The sequence below is a fragment of the Emys orbicularis genome, chromosome 11 (assembly GCF_028017835.1).
Source record: "Emys orbicularis isolate rEmyOrb1 chromosome 11, rEmyOrb1.hap1, whole genome shotgun sequence".
NCBI lineage: Eukaryota > Metazoa > Chordata > Testudines > Emydidae > Emys > Emys orbicularis.
Window position 1 is genome coordinate 21,592,808 of NC_088693.1, and position 15,805 is coordinate 21,608,612.

General features: G+C 40.5%; 1 protein-coding gene across 1 annotated transcript in view; it reads right to left on the reverse strand.

The window, feature by feature from the left end:
* The window catches only part of LRP1B (LDL receptor related protein 1B), a 1,070,902-nt gene that overhangs the window by 730,879 nt on the left and 324,218 nt on the right, over positions 1-15,805 (reverse strand). The window contains exons 4-5 of the mRNA XM_065413676.1: positions 9,402-9,521; positions 7,379-7,507 (exon numbers count right to left, since the gene is read on the reverse strand). Of these exons, the coding sequence (XP_065269748.1) occupies positions 7,379-7,507; positions 9,402-9,521 (249 nt within the window). The remainder of the gene's footprint in view (positions 1-7,378; positions 7,508-9,401; positions 9,522-15,805) is intronic.

The following is a 15,805-nucleotide window of genomic DNA, read 5'->3' on the forward strand; positions in this document are numbered from 1 at the left end:
TGAAGACACTGACACCAGATAGAAAACCTTTTCAATTTTGCTATGTAGCACTTTCTTGTGGACTCTTTCCTGCTGTTATTAAGGACTGACTGTATCACCTGTGAACATGTCTTTTCTAAGTTTGATGCCCATCCAAATACCAGGTGGAGGGAAGCCAGGTTGGAATGCCTAATCTCGCCTTTGCCTTGTGTCAATAGGTCAGGAAAGGCTGTATCCAAATGCCTGGATATGGTGACATCAGAAAAAATGCTTGACAACCAGAACTGTTGGGGCCATGTCAGGCAATCAGTATGACCAACACTCTCTCTTGCTTGATTTTCCTCAGGATCTGAGGTAAGAGTGGAATGGATGGCAAGGCATAAGTCAGTTGTCCCAACCATGGAACGAGAAATGCATCTCCCCTGAAATCCAGATCTTGAACCATCCTGGACCAGTAGACCGTGAATTTCCTGTATTCCTGGGGCATGAAGAGGTCCCAAAAGGGGGGTCTTCTTTGTCAAATGATCTGTATCACCAAATGGTGGAGCTTCCATTCATGGTTCTTGGAGAAGTATTGAGGCTGTCTGCCAGCATGTTGTGTATTCCCGGGGGGTGTACTACCAAAAGAGTGACTGCCGGATAGTTCCAAAGCTTGACATCTTCTATACAAAAAGGGATAGACCTTGCTCCCACTTGTTGATGTAGAACACTATTGCCATGTTGCCTCATATCACTTGAACAAGCCAGGCTTGTATGAATGGTAAGAAGCACTTGCAGGCTTTGTGGACTGCTAACAATCTTTGGGAGTCCATGTCCTTGTGCTATGTCTAGAAGGGAGCCTCACTGTGGTAAGGCGGCATCAGAAGGGAGCCTCATTGTGGTAAGGCGGCGTCAGTTATCAATTGCTATATATGTACACCATCCATAGGGAAGCTTACAGGCAAGGATGGTGAAGTCTCGGGAAGGGTGTTACATAGGTGCAAGAAGCCCTGTGACCCGAAAAAATAAGACATGAGGAGGCTGGCATTTGTTGAAGTTGAGTGATAAGCTCTTTATGGGTAGTAATCTGTCCAAAGGAAGATATGTTTTGGTACTGAGAGTCCCGAGTTGCTCTGATCAACTATATAGTCCATGTGGGAATTAAAATGGACTTTTCTGTGTTTAAGCGAAGTCCTAATGAGTACAGAAGATTGATCAGAGATAAGGCTGCTGACTGTACTGCCTGACAAGATCATCCCACCAGTAACCAGTTGTTATTGATGTAACTGATGATCCATGGTGGTAAAAGTGGGCTGCCACAACTGATAGCACTTTTGTGAATACCCTTGGCACTGCTGCAAGGCCAAACAGGGAGCACTCTGTATTGGCAGTGGTTCAGACCTGCTGTGAATCTCAGGAACCTTTTGTGTGCAGGATGGATGGCTGTGTTGAAACTGACATCCTTCATATCAAGAGCTGTGAACCACTTACCTTTGGTCAGTGAAATAATTATTCATGCCAGAATGACCATTCTGAACCTCGATGTGCAGATTAAGACATTTAGTTGTCTGAGATCTAAGATGGGTCTCCATTCTTCCTTCTTTTTGTGAATGAGGAAACACTTGGAGCAAAATCCCTTTTCCCAATTCCCCATGTGAGACAGTATCAAAAGCTTTACTAAAGTCAAGATATACCTCATAGAAGATTATGGTTGGAAGAGACCTCAGGAGGTGATCTAGTCCAAACCCCTGCTCAAAGCAGAACCAACACCAACTAAATCATCCCAGCCAGGGCTTTGTCAAGCCGGGCCTTAAAAACCTCTAAGGATGGAGATTCTGCCACCTCCGAATGTAACCCATTCCAATGCTTCACCACCCTCCTAGTGAAATAGTGTTTCCTAATATCCAACCTAGACCTCCCCCACTTCAACTTGAGACCATTGCTCCTTGTTCTGTCATCTGCCACCACTGAGAACAGCCGAGCTCCATCCTCTTTGGAACCCTCCTTCAGGTAGTTGAAGGCTGCTATCAAATCTCCCCTTACTCTTCTCTACTGCAGACTAAACAAGCCCAGTTCCCTCTCCTCATAAGTCATGCGCCCCACATCTACCACTTCCTCCTATCCACAAGGCTTGTTACCCTGTCAAAGAAAGCTATCAGGTTGGGAAACACAGTATGGGGAGGAGGTGAGCAGCCCATAGTGGTGAAAGAACAGGATAAGGATTATTTAGAAAAGCTGGATGTGCACAAATCCATGGGTCTAGATCTAATGAATCCAAGGGTGCTGAGGGAGTTGGCTGATGTGATTGCAGAGCCATTCGCCATTATCTTTGAAAATTTGTGGTGATCAGAGGAGGTCCCAGATGATTGGAAAAAGGCAAATATAGTGCCCATATTTAAAAAAGGGAAGAAAGACAACCGGGGAACTACAGACCAGTCAGCCTCACTTCAGTCCCCAGCAAAATCATGGAGCAGGTCCTCAAGGATCCATTTTGAAGCACTTGGAGGAGAGGAAGTGATCAGGAACAGTCAACATGGATTCACCAAGGACAAGTCATGCCTGATCAACCTGATTGCCTTCTATGATGAGATAACTGGCTCTGTGGATATGGGGAAAGCGGTGGATGTGATATATCTTGACTTTAGCAAAGCTTTTGGTACAGTCTCCCACAGTATTCTTGCAAGCAAGTTAAAGAAGTATGGATGGGATGAATGGACTATAAGGTGGATAGAAAGCTGGCTAGATTGTTGGGCTCAACGGGCAGTGATCAACGGCTCGATGTCTAGTTGGCAGCTGATATCAAGCAGAGCACCCCAGGGATCGGTCCTGGAGCCAGTTTTGTTCAGCATCTTTGTTAATGATCTGGATGATGGGATGAATTGCACCCTCAGCAAGTTTGCAGATGACACTAAGCTGGGGGGAGAGGTAGATACGCTGGAGGGTAGGGATAGGGTCCAGAGTGACCTAGACAAATTGGAGGATTGGGCCAAAAGAAATCTGATGAGGTTCAACAAGGACAAGTGCAGAGTCCTGCACTTAGGAAGGAAGAATCCCATGCACCGCTACAGGCTGGAGACTGACTGGCTAAGCAGCAATTCTGCAGAAAAGGAACTGGGGATTACATTGGATGAGAAGCTGGATATGAGTCAGCAGTGTGCCCTTGTTGCCAAGAAGGCCAGTGGCATATTGGGCTGTATTAGTAGGAGCATTGCCAGCAGATCAAGAGAAGTGATTATTCTTCTCTATTCGCCACTGGTGAGGCCACAACTGGAGTATTGCATCCAGTTTTGGTTCCCCCACTACAGAAAGGATGTGGACAAATTGGAGAGAGTCCAGTGGAGGGCAAAGGAAATGATTAGGGGTCTGGGGCACATGACTTATGAGGAGAGGCTGAGTGAACTGGGGTTATTTAGTCTGCAGAAGAGAAGAGTGAGGGGAGATTTGACAGCAGCCTTCAACTACCTGAAGGGGGGTTCCAAAAAGGAGGGTGGTGAATCACTGGAATGGGTTACCTAGGGAGGTGGTAGAATCTCCATCCTTAGAGGTTAAGACCTGGCTTGACAAAGCCCTGACTGGGATGATTTAGTTGGTGTTGGTCCTGCTTTGAGCAGGGGGTTGGACTAGATGACCGTCTGAGGTCTCTTCCAACCCTAATCTTCTATGATTCTATGTACACAAAAGTGATCAGCTCCAGACATATTTAAATGAACGGAGCAACTTAGCATCTTATTTATGTCCCTTGAAGTAACAATATGATATAATTAATCAAGATGCTGAACATTTAGGCTTAAATAGTGCATAACAGCACACAGCCCAAGTACTGTCAGTATTAGGGTGGCAGTGATGGAATTCTCTACTTCTGGACACTCTGCTGCCACTACTGCAGTTTGACCCCACTGTACCCTTTCACGGTGGGAGGAGGTGGGTGGATTCTTGAAACAGTGGCTCCTTTGGCTTCACTCTAATGACAGACCCACTGTCAGCTCCTCCTGCACTTGGCAGCTTTGGGCACTGATCTTTGCAAAACTGAGTCTGAGGCTTCATAGGGGTGCAGATATCAGAGCAGTTCCTCAGAATTCTACTCCTCCCCCGACCTTTGGTCAGCAGAACAGCACGACTGCAGAGGCAGTGGCAGATTTATCCCTTAATAACTTCCTGCCCCAAAGATTACGTGTCAAATTCTGCACTCATTTACAGCAAATCAGGAGTTACTACATTAATCAAATGGAGTTATAAAACAGATATAAGTGAATCCAAATCCAGCCCACTGTTTTTATTGTATTCCTATTTTGCAGTTTGGTTTAAAGTCAAGATTTGTGAAAGGTGACAGATTTGGGCACTGGAGACTGAATTTGGCTGTGGTCCCTAGAGCACTTAGCAGCCCATAGATAGCTAACAGGGCATAGCTCCCTCCACTTTGGAGGCACTAAGACACAGGTAGTGCCTCCCTTTCCAGTCATCCCCCCGCCCCCCATGTGGCCTTAGAGGAAAACTACAGACTGGAGCCAGACAGGTTTCAGAGTAGCAGCCGTGTTAGTCTGTATCCGCAAAAATAACAGGAGTACTTGTGGCACCTTAGAGACTAACAAATTTATTAGAGCATAAGCTTTCGTGGGCTACAACCCACTTCTTCGGATGCATATAGAGTGAACCATATATTGAGGAGATATATATACACACACATACAGAGAGCATGAACAGGTGGGAGTTGTCTTACCAACTCTGAGAGGCCAATTAAGTAAGAGAAAAAAAACTTTTGAAGTGATAATCAAGATGGTTCAGTACAGACAGTTTGATAAGAAGCAAGTGTGAAAATACTTACAAGGGGAGATAGATTCAATGTTTGTAATGGCTCAGCCATTCCCAATCCCTATTTAGCCCTGAGTTGATTGTGTCTAGTTTGCAAACTTCAAAAACAGACTCCAACGAGAGACTGCTGAGCTGGAATTGATATGCAAACTAGACACAATCAACTCAGGGCTAAATAGGGATTGGGAATGGCTGAGCCATTACAAACATTGAATCTATCTCCCCTTGTAAGTATTTTCACACTTGCTTCTTATCAAACTGTCTGTACTGAACCATCTTGATTATCACTTCAAAAGTTTTTTTTCTCTTACTTAATTGGCCTCTCAGAGTTGGTAAGACAACTCCCACCTGTTCATGCTCTCTGTATGTGTGTGTATATATATCTCCTCAATATATGGTTCACTCTATATGCATCCGAAGAAGTGGGTTGTAGCCCACGAAAGCTTATGCTCTAATAAATTTGTTAGTCTCTAAGGTGCCACAAGTACTCCTGTTATTTTTGTGGAGCCAGACAGAGACTCCAGGCCGTAGGACCAGAAGCAGCCAAAGCTGGTCCTCTGGACGTTAACAGAATTGTTTACATTTTTGACAGGACTCTCTCTGCCCTATGCTGATTAACTGTTTGCTCCAACCCTCCCCCTCCATCACGTTCTCTCCACACTTCACCCAGAACCTGTCTCCTTACTCCTCTTCCCTTCAGCTTATTCCCTCCTAAATAACCTACCTCACAAAAAAATTGTGGAGCTAACATGCTGTTTGCTGCCACCACATTGTTCATTCTACTTATGTGTTATAACCCTTCCCTCATGGTGTCTGTCTGGTCTATTTAGTTGAAAGTTCTTCAGGGCAGAAACTGTCTACTATTCTGCATTTGTCTAGTGCCTAGCAAAATGAGGCCCCATTCTTGGTTGGCCCTTATGCACTACTGTAATAAATACGATTAATAATGAATAATGACTGCAACTCTCCTTGTTTCCACCTGCTAAACAGTATAAAGGAAGCTAAAAATACATCAAATACCTTCCTAATATTACTTTCCAATGTAACCAATTGCTGCAATTGCCAAAGAAATGTTATATAGTCAGTCTGAGAGCAGGTGGTTCATGCAATTGCAAACAGGAAAGCATGTGAGACAATTTCTCTCTCTTAAGATGTAGCCCACACAATGAAAGTGTGTTGTTAAATCCTGTTCTGCTTATTCAAAGAACAAGTGCAACAAGGTCAGCAGCAGTATGCATTTCCTCACACTATCTCAGCCTTGACTTGAACTATCTTATACAGGTCTCTGTGTTCATTGAAAACTGGTTCTTTGCTGAGTCTGCCAGTAAGGGTAAAAATTGCTGTAAACTATGAGAGAAAGAGAGAGGGAGAAGCATTTCTCTATGAGGAAGTGGCTGAGTGCACCAGCTTATTTCACATGAGCTACTGAAATACTGACAGATGGCTACCGTCGTCAATCATTACATACTGGGCTGTATTTATACTATAGGTCAAAGACTCATCTCATTATCAGTCCTGGAGCCATCTACCTTCCCCAGTCCTGAACTGTTTTTACTGTATCAGATGCAACTCCTGTTATGTCCCACTGAAATAACATTTTTTTATGGAGAGAGTTGAGAAGAATATTAAAATAGTTTTTCTCTGTACGGAGTTGCTTGTATCAGATTACCTATTTTTTTTAATCTATAACCATGCTATGTGGATCAATACAAAACTTAAGTTTCAAGTCTTACTTTTTGAGCTCATCAATATTTTAAATCGTAACTCTCAGTGGTACTAAAATAAGAACACAAGTATGTAGTTTCTTTGCCATAGTGTTTGCTAGTTTTAGCTTCAAAAACACAGCACCTGCCACAAGTCTGCCAACTGACATTGAAAAATACACATTTGTTTCCTCTAGATTTCCACATATCGACATAAAAATATACCTTTATAATAGGATTTGGTCATTATATATGTTGAACAAATTGTAGGAGAAAATAAGAATAGGTTGCTGAGTCAATACACTGACTAGGGAAATACTTTGTTCAATTTGTCTTCATTAAACAGAATTCACTAATTCCCTTAACTGCTTAATTTATTATTGGTAATGAAAATATGCATTAATTAACCAATAAGGCATAATGTGAATATGAAGATCTTCAAATCAACTCCCTGGGATGTTGCACGGAGCAAGGCAGAGGCTCATGTCTCTAATATCCCAAGGGTATAATTACCTCATGATAATTTCCTCTGACACCCAGGTTGTCTCAGGGAGGTGGGGTTTATGTGGAAATTGTATGTATTGAGATGAAAGAGGGAATTGGCAGCTCCACTAATCTTGGCTGAATAAAGTAGCTTGCATAACTATATTTACCCCTTCAGAAAGGTTTCTAGGTAATCAGAATCCTCCTTCAAAAGTGTTTTGTAATAATCCATGACAATGGAGTATTACATGGATTTACATAACATGGATTTTTTTTTCTAGATTTCTAACAATGGATAACTGTATTCAAGGAAAGTCCTTCTCTACTATGTAGATAAATATTTACCCTGTTTACCAGGGAGAAAGGCAGACCCAGAGAACTTTAAGAAATCATTCTTATAATGTATAAAAAAAAATTAAACTTACCATTTTTGGCCTTGCAAGATTTGTTGTCAGGCTGAAGTACATAACCCTCCACACAGCTACATGCATATGATCCATCTGTATTCATACAGGTTTGGCTACAGGCCCCATACACATTACATTCATTTAAATCTAAAAGATACATTGAAATAATATGTAAGTAAGAGCCCTCACTTAAGAGTAAAATCTTGGGGGGGGGGTGCAAAATTCACCCCTAAACAACATTATAAAAGCAAGGGTAAACCCTCTACAGATAGATTTTTATTTTTTCGCATTGTTTTCAGCCACAATCTTATCTGAGCAGTCTGCTGATGAAACTATGCCATTAACCAAACAGAAGGCCAGTAGTTAACATTGCAAGGCTAGCTGCTATCCAGCTTGAAAATTAAAGGCCTTCAAATGATCAATGAGTAACATAACAATTAGGGAACCACTGGGGTTATTGCTGCCACCAGAGACCACTTCCACCTGTACTATATGTAAGCATTTAAAATCACCATTGACTATGAATGAAGTAGCGTTTCAAAAGAGGAAATAACTGTATATGCATGTCAACTCATTCATGTTAGGAAACTATTTTAAATGGTTTAAGCTCTTTAGTGGAATCGTCAGCTTCTACCTATAACTGTCAACAACAGTATAAAAAACCTCAAACAACTCAAATGTCCAAGGAAAAATAAAAATGCAGGGTCAAATTCTCAGCTAATGTAAATTGGCATAGTTCTATTAGAGAGAACCAAGATATGCAAATTTACAGCAACTGAGAATCTAGCCAAAAATCATATTAAAGAAAAAAGTCCCAACAACTTGCTAATGAAATTATTGTATCTATTTTTTCCAAATATTACAAAACACAAACCCAGAGATCAGAAGACACACACATAAGAAATTACATTTATGCAGAATAATTCTGTTAAAGTGGGGAGGAGGAATGATAGCCAGCAAGTACATTAATAAAGAGATGGGAAAACCCTATCTACTTCTGAAGAGAAAAAAAATTGTTGGGAAATAGAAATTCATATATTGCTGGAATAGAAAAGGAATATCAATTTCAATCTAAACTTCACAGGCAGAAAACCTATTAAAAGGCAAGTGCAAAACTAAGCTATATGATTGAGGGTTTTTTTCATGGATCAAACTCTGACCCAGGTTTACATGACTGTAAGGGGTATCATATCCCCAAATGGCTCACAAGGTTTCAGAGAACGTTCAGGAGAGGGAGGCTCAGAGATGCTTAGAAAGGAGGCAGCTCATGCAGATGCAGATGAGCTCCAGGCCTGTCTGAGCAGCCCTAGACAGATCTGAATACTCTTTCTCCTCACATTGTAGGCACAGGAGGGTAGAAAGGATCAGCAGGGATGTCCTGACTGTCATCCTTCTGGATTGGAGTGCTGGTGGGGCCACGACCCAGTTTAGATTGCTATGAGATTACACAAGTGGTCCTTTGAAATGCTGGTCCATCTTCACTACCTGATGCACAAAGCTCATTCTGTTTCATTGGCTGACTATAAGTCATAAGTGTGAGCATTGGGGGCGGGGGTGGGGGGGGAAGAGGCAAGTAGTCCTATCCTTGATCTCATTCTCAAGATCCTGACTGGACTGCCATATACAGTAGTTGGCTCAGATGGAATCACAGCTTCCACCCATAGAGACACATTTGTCTCTGATGTAAACACCAGAGAGGGACCTTCAGGTCTTTCTGTAAATTTTGCTGTGCTTCACAACTTATTGTAAATTTCTAAAAAGATGCTACTTCCATTGAGAAGATACACCTGGCACGTCAAATATAAATGTCATTCTAGCCAAACAGCAGTAGCAAATGCGGGAACTCACTAGCACTGTACCTAATTACCTTACATGCCATGTTTTGTGTAAATATAGTTTAACCATCTGTTTATACCATTCTAAAACCAAATTTAGGCTCAGATCCTGCAAGAAGCTCTGCAAAGATGCCATTGTTCCCCTTCATGTAGCTTCTTGCAAGACTGGGGCCATATTCTTAGAGAAGGTGACATTTCCTAGTTACCTTTGCAGTTTCTTCCATCATCGCCTACTTCATAACCATCCTCACAGTAACAGCCGGTGCCATTCCTTGAAATACTACATTTGTATTGGCAATTCATCTGTTGGCATTTGGGTAATAATTCTGTAAAAAAAGAAGTTTAGAACAAAATTTTACTGGAGGGTAAACCTTAGTTTTGATTATTCCTAGACCACAACTCGTATGTGGAGGAAAAAATCAACACCATTTGCAGTAAATGCTGCTCTTGGGAATTTATTTATGATACTAAGTACATTGTGAAAAGCTTTGCATTTTCAGCAAAATAATAAAATAAAATGTTATTCTATATTCTATCAAAAGCTACTATACGCTTTATTATTGTCTAGGTGTATTATCACTCTGTTCAGGCCTCCAATTTTGCACATTAGTTATGTTCAGTCAAAGCAACATTTTTTTAAAAATACTTCTATTATATTAAATTATTTTTTCAAAAACAGCCAAATGTCTGAGAGAGATTTCAACATCCATGCTTTTCCTATCTGTCACATAAATTGATTTTCTATCTTTTGAGAACTTGTTTTGATTTACTGATGCATGTATAACCTTCACAGCAATCAATGTGAATACATTCTGTTTTAATAATTTATTTGCTATCGGCATGTAATGTTGGACAAACAGTGAATATAATATATTTCATTACTACTGAACTCTTTCATAGAAATCTACTGTTGGAGCAATATTAAGTATATGCCATCTGGACAAAACAAGAGTCATAGTACTAAAGGCTTGAAACCTAGCAGAAGCAACATGGTAGAAACAGCCATTGTAGTAATTATTTCTTGTAGGACTCAGATTTGCAGAAACAAACAAACAAACAAACAAAAACCCCAAACCAGCCTCACCCCAAATTGGATGAAGTGTCTAGAAAATTTTGCTTTTTAACACAGGGAGTTTTAATGAGTTGTGACAGGTTTTTTCTCTTCCTGGGGGAAAATAAGAAATGGGTTGGTAGACTGCAGTCTAAAGGATTTGATCCTTTCAAAATCTGTAGATATTTTCCACAATTCAAGTCTATCTGAGTGCTGCAGGGGGACTGTAAAATAAGCTCCAAATGGCTAGAGAAAATTCAGTTTGGAGACCAGTTTAAAGTAATTGGGCATATCCGTGAGAAAGAAATCTGGCTACAGTTTAACACTTGGGGTCTTTACAAATTGTTAGTTGAAGTCAGCGTTAATCCATATAATCATTATTAGTGGGGGTCTATTTGTCTTGAAGAAAAGAGTCAACAGTTTTGTTTGAGGACTGAATTTTCTCTTAGGGTGTTCTATTTTCATTTTGTAGCTGCTAGGCCCTCCATCAGGGTGTGACAGTTATATTTTGGGAGAGAACTGAATGTGACTGGTACATGACATTATGACTCATAGTAATGCAACTATTAGCGAGAGAGGTTTTATTATTTTAAAAACAAAAACATAGTTCTCATAATAATTAGAGGGTCTTTCCTATAGTTTTTAATCCTGCAAAATTAATGGACTGACTTGCTGCTGAAAAGTTGTCCCTTGTCACAATCTGTATACTTTTCAAATGTTCTCTGTGTGATTTCCCTATTTCTTTTGTAATAGGAGAATTACATTTTTTTGGCTGCAGTTTCTTTTGTTGGATCCCTGTCCCTAGTCTGTTCCTGAATTTATTTTGTCTTTCCAATAACTAGCCCACATTTGGACCTTAAACAATAAACCTTCCCTTAAGATAACTTGAAATGGAACTGTTCTCTGAGATAGGGAACAAGAGGCAAGGCCGATTATATGTATGTTTATTTAAAATTACATTCTGAATGAAATTAACATATACATGTCATTTGCAAAATAAGTATGGATTAAGCAACTTTCCAACATATATTTTTCCTCCTCAAATATTTGTCTTATTCTACACAAATAATAGCTATTATTACCAGAGGATGACTATTTAACTTACAAACTGGATTTGGATTGTTTGCACTGTTCCCATAAAGGGGTACAGAGCCTTGAAATGAATAGTGCTGACCAACTGTGTAGCCAGCTGAGACTGCAGGAAAAAGGCAAAAATAAATTGGCAGTTGAATTCCACTGGCTGACAGTGACTGAAAACACATGGTGACTTAATCTATCTATGACTTGTTTGCATACTACACATAATTTTCTGCCTGAGTGAGTCCACATCTAATATCATCACTATAGTACACGTAAAGTTTTTAACAAAAATACCCTTACATTTTCTAGTAAATAGAATTCAAATATTGTGAATTAACCAACTGACTGAAAAATGTTTTTATTCACACATCCCTGCTCTCATTCTTTCTACTCTTCCTTTTGTTTCTCTCACTCTCTCCTAATAGCTTTCTCAGTCTCCTCATTCTTCTGTCTTCTTCATGACAACCTCTGCACTTGGAACGGGCAACTACTTAGCAATGCCAAATGCCTCCTTTCTCTTTTTCAAATCACTTCTTAAAGCCCATTTCTGTCTGAGTATTATCTGACCATATGCAAAATCATTACAATTATTTTCCTTAAAAGAAAATGTCTCAAGTCTGAGTGCCAATGATGGTTTCCACATATGTTCAATTTCCTGAACTTGAGACAGGTGCCAGAAGAACAGCGTGGGAAAAACAAACAAACAAACAAACAAGAAAATTTTACCATCAGTGAAAACAGACCAGATCACAAAAAGAAACATTTTTCATTCTTGCCCCAAATTTTAGGCTAAACCAAAAATCAGTTCTCTCAGGCAGAATGAGACCCAGGGCCGGCTCCAGGCACCAGCTTGGCAAGCAGGTGCTTGGGGCGGCCACTCCGGAGGGGGGGCGGCACGTCCAGCTATTCGGCAGCAATTCGGTGGACAGTCCCTCACTCCCGCTCGGAGCGAAGGACCTCCTGCCGAATTGCCACCGCAGATCGTGATCGCGGCTTTTTTTTTTTTTCGGGGCTGCCTGTGGCGGCAAAAACCCTGGAGCCGGCCCTGATGAGACCTAGTGCAAAATCCAGTGAAACCAATAGCAGTCTTTCTATTGACTTCCGTAGGCTTTGTATTAGGTCCATAGTCAAGAAGGATCAAATTCTGCCCTGATTTACACCCTGTACAAAGTCATTGAAACCTTGGGCTTGATCTAGGTATGTGTCAAGGCAGAACTCATCTGGAGAGTTAAGAAAGGAGTTTTAGCCTGAACTCTGACTTTCCTTGCTCTGTGGTTCACTACATGTTAATTTAATTTAAATAAACACCTTTGTAGCGTTTTATTTTTCTTATTTTAGTTAGCAATTTTAAAAGTAGAAAATATAAATGATAAGCTAAAAGTTCTAGAGGGGTCAAGCTTTCTTCAAATGACATATTTTATTTTTTTCCTTTCTTCATGGGACCCTTGCCTGCATAAGAGGCAGACAGACTACAAATATTTATTTCGAAAATTCAAAGGATTTACAGGTTAGTTGGTTGATTAGTTCTCATACTGTCACTTGGACAACACAGAGATCACCAAACATGTTTTGTGCCTACATGATGTTCCGTCCTGTGCCAAATCTGGAGCTTATGGGTAGGATGTCTGTGAGGAAAAGGTGTCTGTTGATGCTATCCAGCCATCATGTTTTAGGCCTTCCAGAGGGTCTCTTCAGTCCTGCTCTCTTTGGGTCAAAATCAAATATGATTCTTGCAGTGAAGTTGGTGGGCATTTGAAGGCATTGGGCAACCATTTGAAAGAGTGGGACTTGGTTAGCTAAAAAATGGATCTCATCATTGAACTTGAATTTGTAACATTTGATGTTTTTGATTATTTGGAGATGCATCATCTGAATGGTGTCCAACTTCCTTCAAACTTGACAGTTTCAGTCCCATATGTCAGAATACTGACCATCAAAGCATTATATATCCTCAGCTTCATCTCTCTACTTATCAGGCTGTTTGGTTTGTGAAAGACATTCTTGTTGAGGTGCCCCATTCCTGATGATGCTTTTGCAGTGTGGGCTTCAAATTCTCTCTCAAGCCTGCCTGTGATATTAACAACATTCCGGAGGTAGGTGAAATCACCAACAATCTTCAATGGGTGTTCACACTATAGGATGCTACAGCCCAGCACCATGTTCAAAATTACTGAATGGATGGATTTTACTTTTACCGCAATTAATTTTCAGGCTGATTTTTGCCGCTGAGGTTTTCAAGGCTTCAAGTACCACAACCAGCTCATCCACTGATTCAACAAATAGTGCTATGTTGTCAGCAAAATCAATGTCAGTGAGGTTCTTACCATATGACTAAAATTCATTTATTTAGACCCTTGTCAATCGTGTAGTCTATGACAGTATTAAAGGCTTCTGGAGCAGCAACACACCCTTGTCAAGTGTCCAACCGAATTCAGAAGAAGGACAACACAGAGATCCTTTCCCATTTACAAGAAGTTAACTTGAGGAGTCATCAAATAGGAAACAGAACATTCTACAGAGCCTGTCAGGGAGACTTTCCGGTTTCAAGATCAGCCAGAGTGATTCCCTATCAGAGTCAAATGCAGACTTGATATCCACAAATGCAGTGTGAATGGGGTGTTTGGACTTTTGTGCCTTCTTGATAAACTAGCACACTCTGAAGATTTGCTTTGTCATAGAATGACCAGGAGTTAAGCCAGCTTCTTGTGGTCTTCTCTTGCTCCTAAAGATATCAGTAGCTCTAGCCAACAAGACAGAAGCAAAAACTTTACCTGAGACAGATAGAAGAGTAATGCCTCAATAATTACAACAGTCTCATTTGCTGCCTTTACATTTCTAAAGCTGTAAAAAATGTCTTTTTGCACTCAGACAAGACCAACTCTGCTCTCCAGATTATACTGAACACCATCTGCAGCCAAAAAAGAATAGCTGATTCAGAGGTTATTTTAGCAGTGCCACAGGAATTCCACAGATTTTTGCCACATTATTTCCCTTATGTTTCTTTATAATTCTGTGGGTTTTGTTGATAGTACATTCACGAGGATCATTTTTATTTCAGGGTCCAAAGAAATTGGGGGTATGTTTATATTATGACTGAAATGTTCACGCCAGTGTGCCATGCACTCCACTTCTGTATTGATTAGCTGACTAGAACTGAAGTAGAGCGCACCGAGTGAAGGACTTTCTCGTCAGTGAGGTTGTCCAAGTGTTTATACAAGGAGGTGACATCACTCCTGGCAGAAGCTTCCTCAAGTGCCATGGCTTTGGCTTCCATAAAAACTCAGTAGTCAGCATGTACTGTTTTATTACAAATGCCATTTAGTTTATGATATGTGACCATATCACCTCTCAAATGAGCCATATGATGCTGTTTGATTATGATTAAGATATTAATGGAGACTAAGGGCTTCTTGGCTCTTATTTTGGGACCAATGACGGTCATAGCAATATCGATTATCTGGGACCTGAAGTCCATCCAGGTGGATTCAGTGTTAATATACTCTGGCATGGTCTCAAACCTGTTTGAGATTTCAATTGCATAGCAGTTTTGAATACTATAGATTTTTAGGTTAGATAATTTGAATTTTGGTAGCCCAATCATTGCTTTGCCTGTGCTTTTTAATCTAAGTTGCAGAAACTAATTAGTGGTCTGTGTTACTGAGCTCAACAGACCAATAAGTTCTGCAGTTACTGATGGATGATTTCCAAACACGAGAGATTATAATGTAATTAATCTTCTTTATTTAGCCATCATTACTCGACAAAGTAAATTGGTGAATTCACTTCTCATTTAATTTACAGGAAAGTGGGCTAGGTATTTTCAATACATTACCCCCAAATTACCCAAATTTATTTTCTTTTATATTTTAAAGGGCAAATTCTACCCTGTTCTACATGCCTGTGTAAGATCTCAGACACAGTGGAACTAATGCAGTTCTGCTACCCAGGAAGAAAAAGCTGGATGTCAAAAAGCCATAATTGCATATCATGGAGCACAACTTCATGGAGGCTTTCCGTATGTAACCTATAGGCTAGGAAGTACCAGGGATGAATAACTGCCAGAAGCTACTCTAGCTACTAGCTCCCACGGAACATGGCTCCTCAGACTTGGTGTGAGTGACAGGATTTTGCCCTCAGGGTCCAATCCTGCTTTCACTGAAATCAAATGGACTTTTGCCATTGTCTTTAACAGGAGTTGAAGAGGGGCCCACATTTCTTTAACTTAAGGTAAAATAGTATCCTCAGGTACAATTGCATTGATATGGGATTGCTTCCCACTGAGTTCACATTCAACCCAGCATAGCCCATTGCAATTAATAGCCTCTGTTTATTCCATATGGTTTACTGCTCATGGCATTGCAGAAACTTATGGATCTAACTTCTGTGCATAGCCATGATCTGTAAAACCCTTCCTAGAAAATCATATCTATCCCAATGCTGCATTGACACAGTTAAGATCAGCAAGGATGCTTGAGTTGG